Source organism: Augochlora pura, chromosome 11 (assembly GCF_028453695.1).
Source record: "Augochlora pura isolate Apur16 chromosome 11, APUR_v2.2.1, whole genome shotgun sequence".
NCBI lineage: Eukaryota > Metazoa > Arthropoda > Insecta > Hymenoptera > Halictidae > Augochlora > Augochlora pura.
In genome coordinates, this window is record NC_135782.1 from 8,869,831 (window position 1) to 8,892,342 (window position 22,512).

Genomic DNA, 22,512 nt, shown 5'->3' on the forward strand with positions numbered 1-22,512 from the left:
AATATATTAGAATAACCTATTATTTTATTGTATTTCCTTCACTAATTTATTTCCGTCCTTCTACAGATATTGCAAAACTATTTCCATTACTATTATTATAATTATTTCTAGTTTCAAAATAAATATTTTTACTAAATACTTCAAAACTGAAGCTTTAAAATTATTCATAAATTATAGATTTTAATAATAATAATAATATATATAATATAATACAGTATATATAATAATATCAAGAATAATATCAAAAATACTTTAGAATTCAATGAATCGATTTAATTGAAATTTCATACAGTTAATTTATGGTTCCTCCTTACAACTAACGACGTTTATCCCAGTTATTCAATTTGTTGTTGTCCATAAACGTTGAAGGGTAAAAAGAAAAATATGCGTTTTACGAGTGTAACAAAAATTAATGATCCAACATAGTTAGAAATTAAACGATAACGCCTTCAAATTACGTATGATTACATATACATAATAAAACCATAAAGCGAGCATAATTTTAGTATATAAAGGTTTACAGTTTATTAAATAAAGGTAGTGTCCCATTCATTCCCCTACTATCATATCAAATGATATAATACTTGTCAACTATATAAGTAGAATATTAACACATATTCGTCCGCATGACGAAAAATCGTCATTTGTATATTACAAGAAATAATTAATTCTTGTTCTTTTAATTCTAGATAAATTTAATTCCAATTTTTACCAAACAAAAATAATTTCAACCAAAGATGGTAGAATTATAACCATCACTGAAAAATACCTGATTTTTAACAAGTTAATAACAAATATATCAACACATAGATTACAATTAAACGACTTATGTATTTCAAATTTCTAAATATCGTCTGCTCATTATCAGAACTAAATCAGTATTGTACAGTGCAATTAAAGGATGAAATGCACTCGCTAACAAAACTGCATTTACCAAACGGTGAAACGGTGTGGGGATTCGCCAGGAGCATTGGAACGCATGCGCGCATCGCTATCATTCGCCTCAAACATGGCGACTGTGGTAACGTTGTCACAGAGAATACCTTTGTTATCCCGGCATTTTCGTGGTGCCAAGCGTTCGTACAGCTCGTGGCGTGGTGACAGTGTTGTGAAACAATGGAGGAACAGCGCTGGACATTTAGTGGCAGCCTCGATCGCCCTCTTTATCGGATACAAGTACACGAAGCCAAACGTTGTTCACGCCTTGAAGTCTCGAAAGGTATTTAAACGCAGGCTCGCGTTTCTTCTATTTTGCTATTCGCCTTTTCTAATTCGCACGTGTATTCGTTTTCGAGCTGGCTGTCATCCGACAACTTTATCGACGGTGCTCTCTGTCGCTACAAATTATTTAATAAATTGATAAAGAGAATGATCGGGTTCTCTTGTTTGTCGGAATCGTCGTTTTGAGACAGCCATTCCCCGATGACTAGACCAATTGACCTTGAATGATTTAGGATTGACACGAACTTGATTGCATCAGCGAACGACGATATCTTTCGACAAGTGATACCGTTAGGCAGTTATGGTAGTGACGTTTCTTAACCGTGGATTGTAGGTTAGGAGTGATACTGTGTGTATAAATATAGTGCTTGATCTGTAAACATGCCAATATGGAGAGCACAGTGGAAAATAAGAAATTGTTGTTTAAATCTAATTTAATACAATCTTATTTAGAAATAAGAAGTATAATGCAGTATAGAATAAAAGTGTATCGGTGACATAAACAAATTTTAACATTATTTTCTACTCTTTTATCAGAGTAGAAAATAGTTATCGATAAATCATTGTTTTCATTAATAGTTTAATTAAAATCGACTTCGATTTCTACTTGGTTTAAATCAGTTTATTTGTATTAATTGATTTGGCGATAGAATACGATATATTATTGATTATTAATCTGACTATACGTATAGATTATATTTTTCATATATAAATATAATCTTTTAAAATTGAAACAAAATCAATTTTCAAACATATATAATAGTTTTAAATATATCCTTGAATACGCGTTGTTTTTTTTTTTTGTTAAAGATTCAGATTGACGACAAATATTCTGCAAAAAGTATTGAAATCTTGGAACTCTATTTTTATATATTTGAGAAATACGGATCTTTATGAAAAATAAAAATGGTATACATTTATTGTGAGATGTAGGAGATAATTAGTCGAATATTTGGTTCAAGTAACAATTCATTATTCGCCGTACATTATTTTATTATTCTAAATAATCGTAATAGTAATTCATAATAATAAAATAATTCAAATTATGTAAATGATTGCTGACTGTGTTTGTTTTTCCGCAATTTTATAAAAATATACGTAGAAACATGTTCCTAATACATTCTAAATACCATTCATAATCAGTTAAATTTCAACTGTTCCTAGAATTATAATAAAATTATATAGAACTAAAATATAAAATTATAATGTTTACTTACCCATTAGATTTCATTATCATTAATAAAAAAAAAGCTTATCGTAAGAAAAATATGAAACTAATAAATCGATGAACTATAAAAAAAACTTTATATTCTACAATTTTCCGTATGAATTTTTGTCGACGAACGAATTCATTTTCTTTTTTTTTTTGTACGAATGAATTCTTATTCGAATAAGATCTTAATCAACTGAATCCTTAATCGTTTCTTTCCTTATTCGAATCAAATCTTATTCTAATAAATAGATATAGAGAGAAAAATGTTGATTCGCTGGCATCGAATAAAATACTATTCACTAACCTTTATCCCTTATTCGATACCGAATAAAATGTTCCCCCGACACCGTCTGAGAATCTTTACTCGAACGCGAACAGCTAAAGCGCTAAAGCACTTCTGCAAAACATTCGCGGATTCCAAATCCCAATTCGACCGCTATCATCCTCGGATCGCGAAGGGATCGCGAGGCAGTGAACAGCAGCATTCAACACCTCCTGTCCAATGTTCTTGCGTGGATGCCGATCGTCCGCGGTACTAGTACGACACAAGTGTTGATCCTTGCGCACTTCTCAGCCAACCATAAATCACCAGGCGACCAACGGCAAACCGGCGACCATTATCGCAGCCAAGATTCGACCGCGTCGTTTATCCTCGAGAATCCTTCTCGCGAACCGTTTCGCCATCGCCATACTACGATCGAAGGATCGGTATCTGACGATAACGCCGGACAACGTTCCAAGGATACGGAAAAACGATCGCCCATCTGTCTGAACGTTGATGGCATTCCGGTTGCCCTAAGCTTGTTTGCTAGCCACGGGATTGGTTAGCGACATTCATTTTATGCGAACGAAAATCAATAGTCCTACCAATCGAGAACTCAATAAGGATCAAACCAAGCCACGCATCTATAGCGTTAGGTTTCGTAAACCTAAGTTACGGTCCCGGCGGTTCGATTAGGCGGAAATTATTTCTTCCTTGACGCTTGATCAAACGTATATAGTTCACGTCGGGCAACTTCGAGCCGTCGATTAAATAACCTCGAGATATTGGAATAAATTTATTTTGGGATGTAAATGTTTTCCGATGGTAACGCTTGTTGGAGCTCGTTAAAAGTTATGGGTGACCGTAGGATTCATTGAAATCAATGGTACGGTCGTTTGTTTCCCTTTAACTGGATTGTGGTTCCTTCGTAATCAAAGAACTTTTGATAGGAACGAGATAAAGAAATGCAGTCTTTTTAGGTTGAAGCTGAAATTTTGTAGAATAAGAGAAAAATAGGGAGAACTTGGTATTGAGATTGTTTAACCTTGAAAAATGATGTATAAAGTAGTTCATAAATGATTGAAGTAATCCAAGAGGATTGTAATTTACAGGGTGCCATTTGGACCTTTTTGTGGCATGTTATACATCATTTCCCATAGATTTTATCAAGCTGACCTCAAATCTGCTTGCAAAATTTATCTTATTAAGGATTTTGAACAAAATCGAGTTAGGAGAAAGAAATAACAAAATCGCAATATTTTTCGTTGAAATGATTCGAAAAACCGCTTACTTTTTCCAAATTCCTGAATGAATAAATAAAATCTACGAGAAAAACTGTATCACATATCATTAAAAAAGGGTAGATTTGCTTTTAATGAATATTCATTGAAACAACTGTTTTACGATAATCCACATGTAAGAAACGAATCTTTTCGAACAATGAAAAACCAGAGAAAAATGATACTAGTCTAATCGCAGAAATAATAAATTGAAAATTCCAATGACTAAAGAATTGTCATCAGTTATCAAAGCAGAAAGGAATACTCCGGTAACGAACGCGGGGATGTCTGCTTGAATTAATTATATTCTTGTTAACATATATTATAATATTCACACTCAACGTGCGTAACAAATTCGATAATCGTTGGAATAAAATTAAATTTGCATAGCCGTGCTTGTTAACCTGTAATCTACGGCTGTCTTCGCGCACGTACGGCGAATGTCTATTATTAAGTCGCTGATTGAGAAAAGCAGTTGTAGAGACCTTATCAGTTGCGTAAATTCGATTGTTAAAAGCCTTGTGGCACAGCCTCACGGTAGAACCGGTATCTCTTAAATGATTTTCTAACATCGCCTAAACCGTTGCTCTAGCAATGACGTAAACTTCTGTAGAAATAGAACAAGTATTCCGAGTAGAAGCTGTGCCAGATCGAATTGAAGAAGCACGCGTGTCCGTAGGACACGTTATCTCTCCGTTCTTCGGCGTACAAGTGACACAAACAGCTGATACTACCACGGTATAACCGTAAATAGAGTCCTCCGAGGAGCTCTATACACGCTGTATAGAGTCGCGTTAATATTCGGACATCTCTTAAAACAAAATAACTCTTTCAAAGCGCTACTAAATGACTTGTATTATACACAAATGTATAGTACATGTTTAAATGTATATACAGGGTGTCCTGGAAATCGTAGTACAACCCGGCAGGGGATGATTCTACATCAAAAGAGAAGAAAATATTTTGGTATAACATTTTTTCATCCGGAGGTCAGTTTTTGTGATAATCGTCTTAAAGATCGTTCAACTTGTAAACGATTTAATAAAATTTGCTTGTGACTAAGGCATCACTAAAATTATTCGATCACGTCCCAAAATAATTTTTATACTAACAGAGTTTACATTAAAAAATTCTTAGCAGTAGAACTATTGGTACTTTAGTCACGAGAAACAATTTCATATGTATCAAATACACTTTGTCACATCAAATGGAAATACTATAAGGCAGAAAAATTACTTTAGATTTAGAGTTAAAATGGCTTCGAGATCAAAGGGTTCATAAACAAGTCAAAATATTCGAAAATGTTTTGACACCACTGTGATACCATATATGATATATGATAATACTAACCCGCTCGTATAAATTATCAGAAATCTACAAAATGCATTGTTTAAATATTCGTAATAAACTCAGAGAAAAAAAGTTTAAAAAGACTTGGGTTTTTTATCTTTTTTGTCATTCCAAATATAACGAAATTGAAAGAAACGCTACGTCGTATAGTAAACTACTACCTCTGCCATCTTTAAACAGTTCAAGTGATCTCGCTCAATTCGAAGAAGGTTAACAGCGGCAGGATATCTAGTTGCAATGCGTTTATCAGAGGAACTACAGCAACCCGTTGAAATGCACGTGACAACGTTTACTAGCAGACGTAATCTTCACTTCCTCGTAACTTTCTGTGACGAAAGGTTTCGATTTGGATATCGAAACCCTCGCCGATCGAATCCGGCTCGTGGCAGCGTTTATGCGAATTCTTGACTAAATTATAGCGCGTGATAACGTGCGCAGGTTATTCTGACTCTGAGAAGAAGCAAATGCGTTCGTAACATGTCTTCTAGCTTACCACAAAGAATGGGGAAAATGTAAGATTATTTCAAAATGTGAAATATAAAATCCGTAGCTACATAGAGTCAACTAACTTTAAAATGAAGACGTTTGTTTCAACGTATTATATTTTATTTTATTTTTATTTGGTTTATGTTAGATTGAACGTGTATGCTTACAGAAGACTTGTATTATTCGACAATTTATCGACCACAGAGAAATTTAGCTACGTGAAAATTCTTTTAATAATACCGTAGCAATTTTTAGCGTCGCCTCGGAGACCGCCACGCAAGTGTAAAGGGTTAATTATGACCGATAATAAAAATATCCGTAAACTGCTTTTAAAGTTCCCGACAGTCTTTCAGCTTCGAAACATTTGGAATTCTCGGGTTGGCGAACTTTCCTTGCAACACAATAATTAAATCTAGGTTTCGCGTTTTATTTTCGTGTTCCTCAGGCACCGAGCCATCTCCGAAATAATTTAAGATAAGAGCTGTACTATAGATTCCGCAGGTGAATGAACCAAGAATGCGAACCGAGTTCGCACACGTGTGCAATAATAGCTTTCAATCTACCTAGTTCTATTATACTTCGCTATTAACACGTGCTTAAACTAAGCATTCGAGAACTAGTCGAGTGCCGCAGATCCAGAATCGTCTTAACCTCTTTGCAACCACGACTACTCTTACGTTGCATTGATTAGCACTTATTTGGCCTTAATATTTTCCTTAATAGGGCCAGATCATTTTTGTTTCTACTATTATCTTCATCTACTTCCGTTTCTAGACTTTGATAATAGAAGAATTCAATTTGATTTCGATTTAGAAGAAATGAATAATATTCATAATTAGTAAATATGGTAGAATCTTTATCACGAGTCTGACTCGTTGTTATAGTGCAAAGGGTTAAGCGAACTGCTGTTGTTCAGATGCGTCGCAATCTGATCTCTTAAATAGTCAACGAAAATCTCGTGCTAGATTCCATTTTCACCAATGCTATTTATATGTAACTAGTATTAATATTAATTTATACCTACCATCGAAGTTCATTCGACGAGTTCCACGCGCGTGCAAACGAAGAACGTTTATTATTCGGTGCGAGAAGGTTTTTCAATTCTGCAAGTTCTATCTGTTGGAGTTGCGCTGTTCTTAATGTTCAATGCGTTCCTCGGGAAGATCAAACAGATCTTCGGCCGCGGTCGTAAATCGAAGCATTAGGAAGAGGCCACCGATTGGTGTCGTAGCAGCCAGGACCGTATACTACGCTCTACTTCAGGGTTCCATTTCCATAAATACGCTACACAGAGTATATTAGCATATCACGTTTATCGGAGAGTTAAATTTTCACGTTCGCGGAATAAAAAATTTTGCGGGCCGAGTGAATGTTATTCGACAGGACTTGCACTCGCGATCAATTTTAACACGTTTCTCTCCAGGTTGGTATATTCTTTCGCACGACCCTGGCTACGCTTTTGTGATCCTTATCTTCTCATATATCTCTTAAACTGCTGTTTCCGAGATCGGATTTCATGTACTTTTCGCGCTTATCTTGAAACAACAATAGATCCACCGTCTCCGGATCGTGTTAAAGGCTTACAGCACGTATTGCTCTATTTACAAAAAGCATCCCGTGGACGTCTTAAATGGAACATACCGTAGAGATATCTTAAACCACGTGTTCACTGGATAGTCGAATTATTGTCGAAATTATAGCGATTCGATCATAGTCCCCATAAGATAAAAACATGTATTTTGAAACCCTAGTCAATTATGAATTCTTCTTGAAACATATGATAAAAAATAGATAGAACATATAGAAATAAATGTCAAGAATCGACCGATATTTTTTAATATTTTCTTTTATGAATATGTACTCTCACACGGAGTTACTGTTATGTGACAATTAATTGTAAAAATAATGTTTATTCAAATATTTTAACGTAGAGACTGTATCGTCAGTGATTGCACCAGTTTATGGAACATGTGTGTGGTTTTCTTAACCCTTTGACGTACATTGACGAGTCTGACACGAGATTTGTAGTAATAACCTGCTAAGTGGTAAATGCTATTCCGTCCTTTTTAGTTTGAAGAAAATTCTGATCTCTTGCCATCAGTATTTTTAGGTAAACGCCTACAGATATAAATTGTCTTCTTTCTTCTTTGAAATTATTACAATCGAAAAATTTAATTGTCACTATCGAGAAACGGTAAAGGGTTAATCACAATTTCTACAGCGAAAGTAAAATCTAATTTAATTATTTTCGTTACAGTGTAAGAATGCAGATAGTACGTTCATCTTATGTACGAATAAGTAAAATATGAGCAACAAATAATAAAACAGAAAAGATAATAATTTATAAAACGCCTATCGAAGTTTATGAAAACATTCTGTAAAACTATTTCCTTATTATATTATATTCTATTAGAAGCTATTCATCTCTAAAGCTGACTGATTGTAATAAAGGAATTTCATCGCTACAAAAAGAATGAAATTCCACTCGTAAAGATTCACGTTCTCATTTAAGCTCCCATAGATCTATTATTTAAGAGACTAATCTCTCAAACTCCCTAAAACCTCTCTCAAAGCCGTTTCAGTTATTACACTATCACCGCTCTAAAACTGTGTGCATTCATCCGGACCTACTGACTGAGCTTGGCGTTTTAGCGTGAAACGATAAAATTTCAAATCGTAAAGATACAAGCGCGTTCATCTCTCAAAGTGAAACCGCACGGAACGGTATATTCTATCATTGGTCGTCTAATAATTCCGATTTTAACTGTATCTATAACGTGTGAAATAAAAAAAAATTCAATTTTCTTGACGAACGCGTGGGGATAAAGGAATTTCGGTCGATAAAAATAATCGCGGCGACGATTAGATGCTTCCCGATGTGAAATTTACGCCTAACAAATCCCCGAAAGTCGTTTCTGTGATTGACCAAACCGACACGAACGCCTCGGAAACTGAAATCGCCGAGAGCCATTGACTAGCTTTATGCTCCTATAAATCTAACTTCATTAGTCCGCTGTGAACTGTGAACTATCAGCGAAATGCTTTACGAGCCGCTGGAACTGACCGACCGTTTCCCTTCAATGTTCACCCGTCGAAGAACTGCTTTCATATTTTCCGACTAGAAATGCTTTCCCAGAGGCCTGCGGTGTAACGAATACTTTCTATTAATTTTCGAACAATTTTCTATTAAAGTAGTCAACTTTTAACGCCATTAATAAATATAGTTTTTAACATAATTCTTTACGTTACATCAGGGCTCGTCCAATAACTTTGATCAGCTTGAATATCTGCATTTATTTATTGAATATCTGTATTTTTCAAGATTTGAAGATACTATTTTTATATTAATTACATGGTAATGGGGGTCCCGAATATTTGTTGAGATCATTTTTAAGATATTTTGATTTGAAAAACTTTGTTAGATTTTTCAGTTTCTTTTTGAAGAATTATTTCTTGTTATAAAATACTAGTACGTAATGTTAATTAAAGATACGAAGGAAAATTTATGTATTTTAAGCTCACTATATTATATTATATGTATTTGTAATCGATAAAAAAAAAAACTTATAAGATTAGTAGCGAGATTACTTTATCTTATTCCATTGTCCATTTATGAATGCAGTCTTGAAATATTTAAAAATAAAACAAACAAACGTGAGTGAGACTCGTTAACAATATACATTTATCTAGTAAAAGAACTGATCTTTCGATTGTTTAAAACTAGAATTACATAGGTCGTTTAACTTTTTTTTCTTATCTTTTGTCAAGCAAAACAGGCCCGCTCATTCTCCCCCCTTAAGTTCCTCGAAGTTAACCGCGTGAAATTCGATAATCAGATTTTTGTGTCGAAATATCCATATGCAAATAAATACCTTGCGAAGAGGAGGTACTATTTCGACGGAAGCCTGTTATCTGATTTCAATTTGCTACCGCAATCTCGGCGCCGGGCCGCCGCGCCGCCACCGTGCTCCACCATAAGTACATCGATCCGTGATCGCTAGTGATGGGCTCAAGTACGTCGTAAGCAATGTCAAAATACTTCAACAAATCGGCAACGGTAATCCAAGTACCGTAAAATCTAAATTTACCAAATTCGAGCTGCCAAAATTTGTTTTCTCCTTTAGCAATTGATAAAATACAGTGGGGTATCCTAAACGAACTAATTCGATTTCCGACTATCCTCGTTTATTATAGTATTCCTTGGTTATATGATACATTGATTGATATTTATTTATATACATAATACCGAATATTATTAGCAAATACAGTTATTTCCGAATACAGTGCAGATATTGCTGGGTGCGATGATTTCTGACAAAACTGGATAAATTAATATCGAATAAATAAATATAAGGACATGCAAATGTACATACCATATATTTGATCAATTATATTTTAATTGTACACATTAGAAAATTGTAAAGAAGAAGAAAAAGAGGCGCCATTAATTCTATTTGTATTCATTTCCACGCGTTCGTTGAAGTATTTTGATCTAATGAGAAAACCTGCTCTCTGTAGCACTTGATTGTTGTATGATACCCGACTCTATGATAAATGCATATATCATATTGTACGGAAGAAAAGATTTTAAAGTAACGTAAAGTAAAGCCAAGAAATTTTAGTTCTTCAAATACATTAATTTATACTTCAAATACATTAATTTAGTTCTTCAAATACAATAATTGAAGCATTTCATTTGTTCAAATACAACAAGTCAAAGAACTTGATTTGTCGGAATAAAAATGTTAGGAATTTCATTCATCCGAATAAAGTATTTTCTGAAAGATTAAGTAAGAAATGCAAGTGTCAACGAAATGCTGCTCACAACTGGCGCTGATGGAGTTGATCCCATCGCTAGAAGTCACCGTTGCATTATACGCTAAGCTGAATCCCCGACATTAGTGCACAGATAGAGCGGGCAGGTGTTTGGGGTGGTTTCCCGGTGGTCTCAGCGATCAGCCGCGCACCTCTCATTTTCAGGTGCCAGCGTGAAGTTTTCGTCGTGCTTTCATTCGTACAAATTATTATTATCCTCGTTGCCACAGAATATCATAGGCAAAGCAACAAAAAATATTTATGTGTCCGGTATCAACGATGTTTTTCCGGAAATTAACGGCCCGTTAACTGGCCGAGGCGAAACCTGTGATTTCCTTGTGTAAACCAGAGTTAAAACTCCTGTGAAGATAACGTAATGCCGGGACATGCTTTTGTTCATCGTGAAATTGCACTTTGAGAACGTACATAAAAATATACGTGAGAATAATCGCAAAGCGTTTGATGCATTCATAATTATTAGCCTGCGTATTCTATGCAACTATAATCAAGATAGCTAGGTGAAGTTTCAAACAATGAAAATAGAATTTAAAGACATGTATGAATCATTTTCGTCTCGCTGAAATTATCACTGAAATAAAGAAAATTCTGTTTAATAATCCGCAAGTCTAAAAAAATATCGGCAGTCTAAACTCTTGTTTTTTTTATATTTATCTTCCGATAGATCAATATCTCGTTACATTTGTTCGTTTTCTTCGACAGTTTTATATTAATAAATAACTTATTATTCGAGTAATCTCTCATTTATGAAAACGTCTACGTCTATTTTCAATTAGCGTTAACAAGAAATCGTCTAGGAATGATAAGCCCTAATCAAATAGTGCAGTTCTGCATTGTTATTTTTTGCATCATATCCGCGATTAATTTATCGAAACTCTGAACTTCGCTTTAACGGACACAGCAATCGATGCACGTTTACCCTAAGTACGTTTACCCCAAAAAAGCGTTGAATTCATGGCAGTGCTCTCCTACCAGAAGAACCGCTGTTCAAACAAGGAAAGCGTTGCCACCGATCGAGGCTGTCACCTCGAAACCCTTCAAAGACCCGATCCGTCGAAGATACGATCGTTTCTCGCGGCTATCGATTTAGATAGAGGAGGGTAAAAAGGACCCGCAGAGAATCGTTCCCGCGGGAGAGAATCTCGTCGCGTGCTTCTTCATTGAAAACTATGTATAACAACCGCGGCGCGAAGGGAGTTAGTGTGAGAGGCGAAGTTAAGCGGGGTGAGAAGAGGCCAGGCACGGTTGTTTACGGGTGCGGATGAAACGGGCCTTAATCACCACGTCGCACCGCGCCGCGCCGCGCCGCGCCGCGCCGTAGCGGAGATATCCGCGCCGAGAAAAGAAAGAAGAGGTCCCCAGGACCGATGGAACGGACAAAAAGGAAGGAAGTCGGATGCCTTGCACTTAGCATAATGTTCACCGCTCCTGTCATTACACTGGACCGCTAACATGCCATCCTAACACCCCTATGCGGGGCCGGTAGACACGCGAGGATGTGCCAACAGACGTTAGTTAAAGCGGCATCACGCAGCTACCAGGTTACCAACCGACTTGACCGGAATATTGATCGGACGAACATGATTCTGCTTAAATTAACACCGACTTGGACTGCTAAGACCGACGTCGGCGGGATCATCAGCTGCTAGGCGGTCCAAAGAGGCGCGTTATCGGGGGGGAAGGTGGTGACACAGAAAGGTGGCGGGTTGGTCGCAGTGATAGGACTCTATGTTGGAATTTATCGTTCAGCGTGACTACTGTTCTTCATTTTGTATCTGTCCTCTGCGATCTTGCTTTTCATTTTTCGAGACTCTTAGGTGTTACAGAGGTTAGACTAGCAACCTAGACTTATTTTAGGTACTAAATCATTTGGAAATTAAGCTAGCTGCAGTAATTATTAATCTCCGGATTTTATCAATTTTTTATTGTAAAGTCATTAGAAGAATTCGAGATCAGCTTTCTATTATGTAAAACTTAATAAAATGACTAAACGCGAGGAACATTTTTATCAGGCCTACGTCTCTTGCAATTAACTTGCACAATTTCCATTTTACATAAATGTTCGCAGTCCGCTGATAATACTCTGTGCAGATATTCTTCGTTCAACATTACTTGTGTGTTGACACAACAACATTTAATGTGTTTATCAATGAAAAAGATTGAATTATATCCAGTCTGTATTATATCCAAAGCTATAGCAGGACATCATATTGAGACAGGACGCATAGTACTCTATAACGGAGATAACCATAGTCGCAACTAAGGCATAATTCCTAATAACATGAAGACCACCACATGAAGCCAATGTAGAATTCCCTCCTCCCTGCTTTGGTAATTGTTTAGTTCATCAATTAAAAATCCTTTTTGTAAACAGTATGAATTAAATAATGCGATGGAAGCCTCATTTTATATCTTCCATCTTTCATCTTCCATTGCTCCTTCTTTTTAGAGATCCTTTGGTATGTCAGCGATCAATAGCAACTGTGTAATAAAAACATCTTAGAGAACTGTTTTCTAGGTAGCCATAGCGACGGGATTCATTGTAAATGTCCCTCACTTAGAGGCATCTCTGATCCCCATTCCATATTTTTCTTCGTCGATCTTCTCCAGTGCATCTTCTTCTTCTTGGCGATTCCTTATGGCGATGAAGCAACTGTTTCGTAAAAACGTTCGAGAAGATACATTATTCAGAGAAATGACGCGACCGTGATTCCAAGACCTTTGTAAGTTAGGATAATCACAGTGATAGGTCTCCGTGTTTGATTATTCCTCATTCAGCATTGACGCTGTTCTTCGTTTTTTTTCTATTTTTCTCCTTGGATCTCGTGTTGCTTTTTAATAATCCTCTGGCATTATTATAGATCGCCGAGCAAACTGTGTTGCAGAATCGTTTATAAATAACAGTGTGCCCCGGTTGTATGTTTGCTTTAAATTAGCTGGATCTATTAAGGACACGTTGGGACCAAGGTATAACGACGGGCACCATAGAGAATGAGGTAGTTACTGCTTATTATTGGTCGTTGATTTTGTATCGCCAAGTCTAATTTTAAGAGAGCTGCCCAGATGAGTGGTTTAGAGCATGGAGAACTAGCGATCGATGATTTATAGCTTGTCAGTTATTAAAGTGCCTATAATCGGCTTCATAGTTGAAGCTCGACGCGGATGAAATTTCATCCTACGCGAATTTTCTTTTGATCGTATTCGGGAGCGTGGCAACTTTATCGAGAAACGTGGCGATGCTTCGTGCCGTTCCGTTTCGCAGTAATGACCGTGGCTCTTGGTTGAATCGTGTCCAGATAAATTCGGTTGCGTTCGATCGATGAATTGGCGACGAAGGAGTCCCATGATCAATGCGAAGATCGATTGCTTCGTCGGCTGGTTATGGACGAGAACTGCTGTTGGAATTTGTGGTACGATTAGGAGCCTGTTATACTTGATCGCAATCCTTTACATACGTTTATACGAAAATACGTAGATGCTGGCTATACTACTTTTCTTTCATCTTCCTATTAATTTGGATAACAAGAAAATAGAAGAAGCTTCCTTATCCGAACCTATGAGCAAAAATGAAAACATGCGTTTTGTGGATCCTGGTAACTTATATCATCGAAATCGATTAACGCAGAGTCAAGCTGCAACTGTTGAAAGATTTAAAAGTCATCGGTCAAAATTGTTAAATAATCGAGACAACGTGCGATTCTCGCGATCTAGTGTCAATTATTTATTACGTTCAAACTATTTATTCAAACTATTCGTCCAAATTATTTAATACGTTGAAATTATTGAATTACTTTCGCTCGATCTACTAATGCTTATCACGAACGATTAAAATCCGAAATCCGATCATAAACAAACGAAAGAATCTCACGAAACAATGCGACCCTGATACGGGATCCCCATCTATCCCTATTTCGCCCTAGAAAATGACCAAGACGACTATCCTCCAAAGAAGCAAAAAGTGTAGGTAAAATTTCGATTGGTCACGCAAGGGGTTAAAGGAGCAAATGAAAGTCGAGGAGGAAGAATTTCATTTATCCGGCCACGTAACCGGAGGCCTAATTTCCAAAGCGTGCAGCCACGGTGGTCCTCCAGTTCACCCGGTAGCGATCGGCACAAAGGCACCGGCACCTTCGGTGCTCTTTCGAGTCTCTAACGAGAAGATTAGACCTAACGGCGTTTGGTATCCCATAAATCGCCGGCGCCGCGCATTAACCACGGAAAGAAACGGAACGATTTATGGGTGTGCCGTCGCGTAAATTCATTCTCGCGGAAATATCTTTCCCTCGCGAGAGAGAAAGAGAGAGCGAGAGAGAGTCGGGCCTGGTCGCCTCTGTCACTGATGTATTTCTGAATGAAGGATCGTGAGATCGTGTCCCTGGATACGCCGCGCCGCGCCGGGGCGAAGGTTATTTCGTAAGAGCCTTCGGTTGTACCGACTGCGTCCCATCGCTGACCTTGACCACGGATTAACACGCTCCGAAGAAACTGTACGGACGCCAAAGGACCCAGAAGGGACCCTTGTGTTTTCCATCTTGCCGCGAAAAACTGCTGCTTCCAGACTCTGGATTATCATCAAAATGGATTCTTTGGGAAACAAAAGATTTCTTGCTACCAAACGCGACATTTCGTAGACGTAGACTGTTTCAATTATAGACAATAGGATATGAGCACTGGCCTATTTTGTTGTAGCCTGAGAAAACCAGACGTCGCGATTGTCAGAAGAGAAATTTTAAAAAGCATGACACCGGAATCGATGATCGTTAATTTAACACGTTGACGCCGGCGTAAAAACATGACAATTCAATATCATTAACTTAATATTTATTTTTTTTAAATTTCGGGCGCCGCCTCGCAGAGAAAACCCTGAACATCGTCGCCGGCGTTAAATGATCTCAGTTAAGGATGATCATTATGATTGATTACAATTTTTGCTATAATAGCAATATTATAAATGAATTTTTATAGATTTATTATAAATGAAAGAAGTTTAATTTGGTAACCGGCTTGAATGATTGAAAGGAATTTCTTTCGATTAGTCATAACCAACATCGATGGCAAATAGTTTGTTTAATTTGCATCATTTCGAAACAGCAAAGGTCCAACGAGAATATATTTCTCCTCTTAATCAATATAATTACGTATATAATAATGACAATGCTTAAAATTTTATACATTTTATAATAATTTTGATACAGTATCGATTTTTATTATTATATTAAATTAATTAAATAAATTCATCCGTCGACTGTGGTTGATACTGCAATAATTCTCACAGTGTTTTCGCTGTTCCGTATTTGTGTCCTAAATATTAAGAATGAATTACGATGAGACATTAAATCATTGTAAAAACGATTTATCACGGAAAAAGAATGATCTATGGCCAGACAGAGTTTCGCGAACGACACTGTATCCGATTACGGCGGCGCTTATGGAAATGCGTCGAACAATAAAACTACCGGCGATCCTTAAGGTGATTTTGCACGCCTATGCATTCTTCTGCATACCGGCCGAATGATTTCTGCCGCCTTCATGTGGGCGGTCTATGGCCGAACGGCAAGAATCATTGGCACGGGGCGCGAGCGCGCGCATGCCGCACGGCTTACGGGGAATGGGCCTTGTAACTGCATCGATACGGATAACAATCATCGTCTGATGTAATAACATTGTTGATCCGAACGACAATACGGTATTTGCGCTCTCTCGCCTTGATTGGCTATCTCGGCGATGTATCTCGCCGAGGGGTAAAACTCTTATTTTTATCTCTAATGAACGCTTTTGGCTTTTTCTCGACTTACACGTGTAATTCGCAACGACCCAGACAGCCGATTACGTTCATGCACCGCGGACGTAGAATTTCCATACCTGTCGTTAATTTATAACAATTGAATTTCATGATCGATCGATCGGATCTTCGCGTCTCGTGCTTTCGTTTCGAAGTTGTAGCTAAAGTTCGGACGGTTGTGCAAAATGAAAATGTTCTTCGTGAATTGTAACAAATCATAAGTTGAAAATGATACAGAGATTATTTTTAAATTCCCTTAATTTGTTTATTGCTTTACATTTTTATCATTATTTATCATTTTACATCTTAATTAAATATCTCAAACAATTACTTCTAGTACATCTTAAAAAAAATGCTACTCGAATTAACAATTTTCTTCACTACAAATATAAATCTTTACTATAATATAAATTACTATTTTTAATAGATGTACGAGTATTTACCTTAGTAACGACAAATAAACCTTGAAATATTATCTCATACAAACAAGAAATACTACATTAACTAATTCCAACACCTCTTCAAACATTTTTACCCGATTCGATGTTTCCACAAAGGGTTAATTTCGAGCTGATTTCCAATAGTAGGTTCAGCGTTAAATCGTCGCGTGTCGAACGTGTGAAAAATTGGACAGTTTTTCAACATCCCGTTCCGTCCAGGTCGCACCGATTCAGCGAGGACAACCGTAGAGGTGGGACTGCCGCATGCCGATACACCATAGGAACACGACTATGAGAGATTGTCGAATTTCTAGAAGGGCGAGGCCCTTTTGTTGGCTTCTCTCGTGGGAGCCAGCACGCCCACCTCGTGGCCGATTACTTTCCTCCTACCTAAGCGTTCACCTACACCACCGCGGCGATTCGCGTCTGCCGCGCGTATTTCGCGACGTAAGCCGCAGTTAAGCCGTGAAAGATATGCGCGCAACGGTCCTGTAACGACATGAATTTGCGATCTCGCCGGCGCGCAGATTGAATCGTTCGTTCCCGGGACGCGAAATTGTTGGAACGCGCGACTCGCGGGACTCGCCGCGCCGTGTTTCAGGGGAACTGATTATGAGTTATCCCCGTCGACGTTCGCGGCAAGGCTTGCATACACACAATCCCTCAGGATTCTTTTCTTCTCGTCCCGTCCCGTCCCGTTTCGTTCCGTTTCGTTTCGTCTCGTCCAGTCTGAATGCTGAAATAATGCGACACGCCGGATGCCGGCGAGTTAGAGGAGTACTTCCGGCGACGCTGCATTCGACTGGCGCTTATTGCATCTCTGTTTCGTGACGATTGATACGTTTTCGACCCCCGAAATAACTAGGCACGTCGTTTTGAATTCATTAAATAATAAAAATAGTATCTTGAATATTTCCTTAGTAATTTTTATTTGCTCGTTGTAATCTCTATTTGTTTATAATTATCTTCCTCGAGTTGAAATACTAGAAATGAGTTAGTAGGTGTAATTTAGACGGCACGTTCAGCGAGAAATACAATTTCGGCCAGCGAGATCGCGCGCAAATGGCCCACTGTGCGCCGCGCCGTAAATTTCACGTAACAAATTGACGATTGACACGGTTCCCTTCGTTTCACTGTTGCGCAGCGAGACGATGAGACACAAAAGGCAGTAAAGCTGATGATGCGGGAACGAAGATTTATAAAATTTGCATCGGTGGAATATGACGGGCAACTGTACATGACGCCCCAGGACTTCCTCGACAGTGTTGTTGAACCCGAACCCAGACGTGAGTATTAAATAAATTTGCACGGTCGGCAATAGTGGCGCCGGGGCCGCGATAATAACTCGCTTTGTCTTTGACAACAAATGCCCTCATAATTCGTGGCAACGTATATTAATGACGCGCATTACCGTACGATCCCGAAAAGCAAAGGCGAAGCACCTGAAGGATGAATAACCATGATTATCATTCGTGATGGGATACGAAGCTTTTCAGACGTACGCGATGATTCAGCTTTGTTGAAAATATTTATCGTGCATCGTTTTGGGGGAATTTTAGCAAGTGAACGGTGAAATTTCTGCGTGAACATTTTATTTTTAAACAATGTAGCACCGCGTGTGTTTCAAACTCTTCGTATCTCGTCACCGAACTGCCGACTTTATGCGTTTATGACAAAATTGAATAGTTGCAATTTAAAGTAGTAAAAAGATTGAGAAAGTTAAAAAATTGTAATATATTAAAATGTAAGAAAAATTAAAATAGTCTAGACTAATTAATAATTTTAATCATTTGAAAGTAATGGAACTTTATCTTTAAAGACTTTGTATGTTGTAACGTTTTTATACTCGATCTATTCATTTTTATCATAAATATATCAAATCCACAATCTAGCAATGAATAATAAGTAATAAAATGATAATTAATAAGTAGCAATTGAAATTGTAAGTAAGAATAGATTGTATTATTTTGGATAATTAATTTGGATCTATGTAACTGGTAAATAATTATTTCTGCTTTTTGATCAAACTTATAGAGAACGAGTGTTCTTTTATTCAAATAATCATTCAAATGAGCATTTAGCTAAATGATAACCAACTATGCCCGCGGGGGCATATTCGCGAAGCCCATGATTCCGTGGTAGGCGGACTAGCTGCCATCGCGATGAAAAACGATCGTTTTTGCGGCCATCAATGTCAACCTTTTTCTTTCTGCTACCACGTTCGACCACTTACGAACGAATTTATTACCAGGCAATCGTGAAATTAGAAAAGTATGAACTCCGTCGAGCAAGAAGGAAGCTTATCGTTGCGCCCGCGAAAGCACGGCGAATCCGGTTTCATTGACCGTGAATGGTTCGATTGATTTGTAAATCGCCAACGACTTGGTCTATCGATGAACATGGAATTAATTTTAAGAATGTCTCGTCACTTCGCAGGAGTTTTATTTCGGTGCGCCGCGCGTCACGCGAGCCGATGCACATTTGCATAGAAATAATTCCCGGCCGAGGTTTATTTTTTCATTCGACGATGGGCGCGCGTATCCTAACGTAAACTGGGAACGACGACCCAGTGATAACACGATTCCTTGATCAGCCGCTTTTGAAAAATAAATGCGCATCTGTGGCGTTACAGCGAGGCTGAAGAGACGCGTGCTGAGCGACAAGGAGCTCGACGTGATGAGAAATTCCATCCCCACGCTGCGCCATGGTAGTCCGCATATGCTAAGGAACTTGCGGGACAAGGGTGAGTTGAGATATTTTTACTCGCCGACCAGCGGTTTAACCCCTTGCTCTACGACTCCTTTCACGCTGCGTTGATTAGCATTTATTTGTCCTTGATGCTGTCCTTAGCAGGACCAGATAATTTTTGTTTCTTCTATTGTCTTTATTTACTTCCGTTCCTAGTTTCTATATTTTCGTTATCTACTTTGATGACAGAAGGATTCAATTTTATTTCGATTTAGAAGAAATTAATAATATTCATATTTAGTAGATCTTGCATGAAGTCTTTATCACGAGTCTGACTCGTTGTTATATAGTGCAAGGGGTTAATATTTATTAAGGGGTACATTTTTCTCGATTAATAATGCCTTCTAAAAGGGCTCGGTCTGTGAAACTAAATAAAATAAAAGAAAAAGAATAATTTACATATTTAGTATCATCCGCATTTAAGTTCGTATTTCTTTGCTGAAAAATCAATAGAGACCAAACCTTGTAATTTGTTTCGAACAAGCGGCTCCAGTCAAATTTATATGTTGACCATGCAGGTAATGCATGCAGTGCTATTCAATCTTCGACTGATTTGCATTTAATCGCTTCAATTAGCATTCAATTATCGACAAGAAGCGGGTGACAAAAAAAAAAACTATTTATACAGGGTGTCCGACGATTTTGTGATCGATCGGTTTACGTATATTATTTACATCTTTCTAATAGATGAGATAAAATAATCGAAGAAATAAAATAAAAGAAAATAAATATTGAACATCTTCTAATAATCTCGAAACGACTCGAGCAGTTTGGTCGATTTCGGTAAATGTTACTCTGTCTTTCTGAAGATTCTCAAGGAATATGTTCATTTATTTCTAAAGTATGTACAGGGTGTTTCCTGGGAAACTTTAAATCGAAACGATGACTTTAACAGATATTTTAATTTCAATTTTCTGAGGTATTAATGTAGGTTTTGCCGTGCCTAAAAATGCCTAAAAAATTTCGAGCTGCATCAACTTTTGTATACAAAATATATATTATATAGTATATTTAATATATACTGTTTAATATTACTGTTTTTCCCATTTTCTTACATAGTTCAAAGAGTAAAGGTTACCCCGAAAAATTCTCCGATTGCAAAACAAATTATTATCACCATATTCTAGATCTCACTGCACTGAACAATTTTTGTTAATCTTTGGCCCAGCGAGTATACAATTTTAGATAATTTTATTAAATAAATCACCGTTACTCTATAGAAACAACGCAACAACTAATAAATCTATAGCAGATATTTTACTTTCTTTTACATGTTTTTTCGTAGTTGTTTAACTTTTCCACAATGCAAGAAGTAATATTTGTTTTTTTAATGTCAAAATTATGTAAAAATTATTACATAAAAATAAGAATAAATATCAATAACATAAAATTAATAACGTAAATATTATTATCATGACAGAATCATAAATAGATGTTTTTTTTATCATATAATGAAGACAGTATTTTAAATGTCTTATTAATAATTCTTATTCGCTTACAATATTTTTAAATGCTTATAATTATTTTTATTCGTCTATAATTGTTACTCCCAAATTAACAAGGTTTATCAACGTTTCCAAAAACGGTAGCGATATTTAGACGGTCGACATCCTTTGACATCCTGTATGTCTCTATTATCCCCATTTCAGTTGTTTTTCATTGTCAGCGTTCGGAATTGGAGTGACGTAGTCGTTCAGGTAGCCACGTATGTATCTCGTCACCCAGTACATATAAAACAAAACGCGTGTGTACTTCTCGCCGGTTTCCCCGTCCGATCTCTCGGTTTCTGTGACGGTGCGAAGACCTCGGGGATCACCGGCGCAGCGCGGAGCAATTAATCCCGCCACCCCTGCGACGATCGAAATAACAGGGCCGTGTCGTTAACGAGCGCCCGTGGTAGCCGTTCGGCGGATCCTTCCTGGCTTTTTGCGCGTTCACCGCACGTTTGTCGCGCTAATGGAAATGCAAATAATCGTCGAGCGGAGCCAGTTTCACACTTCCCTCTAATAAACGACCAGCGCGGCGTCGCCCTCCGTGCAACCGATTTCCCTTTTTTTTTTCTCTCTCTTCCCCGAGCCAGAATTTCATGGCTGAATATACGTTCGCGGCTTGATCTACTCTGATTTCAGGGGGGGGTACAACACCTTAACGATCCAAAAAAACGACATTTCTTACATTCACTTAAAGTTTCAAACGTGTTAGTTCGTTTACTATTATGTTTATTTTATCAGAGAGAAGAGTTCTTGCATGGTTTCTTTTTCGAAAATACATTTTTCAAATTGGCCTTTCCTTTTTTCATGAGAATCGAAAAAGGACGCTTAATTGACGGGTTGAGAGAGGAAATCCGAGAATGAACTTTCCAAATACACAGTCATGTGCTTCTATTATCAAAATCTTTCTTACAGTTTGCACCTGCGAACACAAAGTACAACAATTGATTAACGAAAAATCAGAAAAGTAAACGGTACATTTTACAGGTACTAGAGAAATATCAATATCTAATTGCAAACAAAATATTTGACATCGTATTAAGATTCGACTTTTACTTATTTTGTTCTATTCTACTTATACCTTATATTCATAAACAATTCTACTTTCCGTTGAGAAGACATTGTAATAAACAAGCATTATTTAACATTTTTTAACGTTACATGTAGGTACTATACTATACTTTTCTACTGCAGACATTTTATCGCATACTAATTATAACAATAAAACTCATGTTATCATTTTGGAGTTAAGAAACTATAATCTCACTGAAAAATATCAGTCAACAATTCTAACTCTATCGCGAAATTTTATAAATTTCGAAACTTCAATTCAAATCAGGCACGTGTTCCTAATCTTTCCTTAACCCTTCTTTGCATGATGATGGAAATTTCAATCATAACATTTAG

General features: G+C 37.1%; 1 protein-coding gene across 3 annotated transcripts in view; it reads left to right on the plus strand.

Moving 5' to 3' along the window:
* The first annotated feature begins 1,009 nt into the window (after positions 1-1,009).
* The window catches only part of LOC144476761 (calcium uptake protein 3, mitochondrial-like), a 33,986-nt gene continuing 12,483 nt past the window's right edge, over positions 1,010-22,512 (plus strand). For 2 of the 3 annotated variants that reach the window (XM_078193951.1, XM_078193953.1), the window contains exons 1-3: positions 1,010-1,219; positions 18,012-18,153; positions 19,500-19,610. In XM_078193951.1, coding sequence (XP_078050077.1) covers positions 1,010-1,219; positions 18,012-18,153; positions 19,500-19,610 — 463 coding nt within the window. The remainder of the gene's footprint in view (positions 1,220-18,011; positions 18,154-19,499; positions 19,611-22,512) is intronic. The other variant, XM_078193954.1, reaches the window with a different exon arrangement.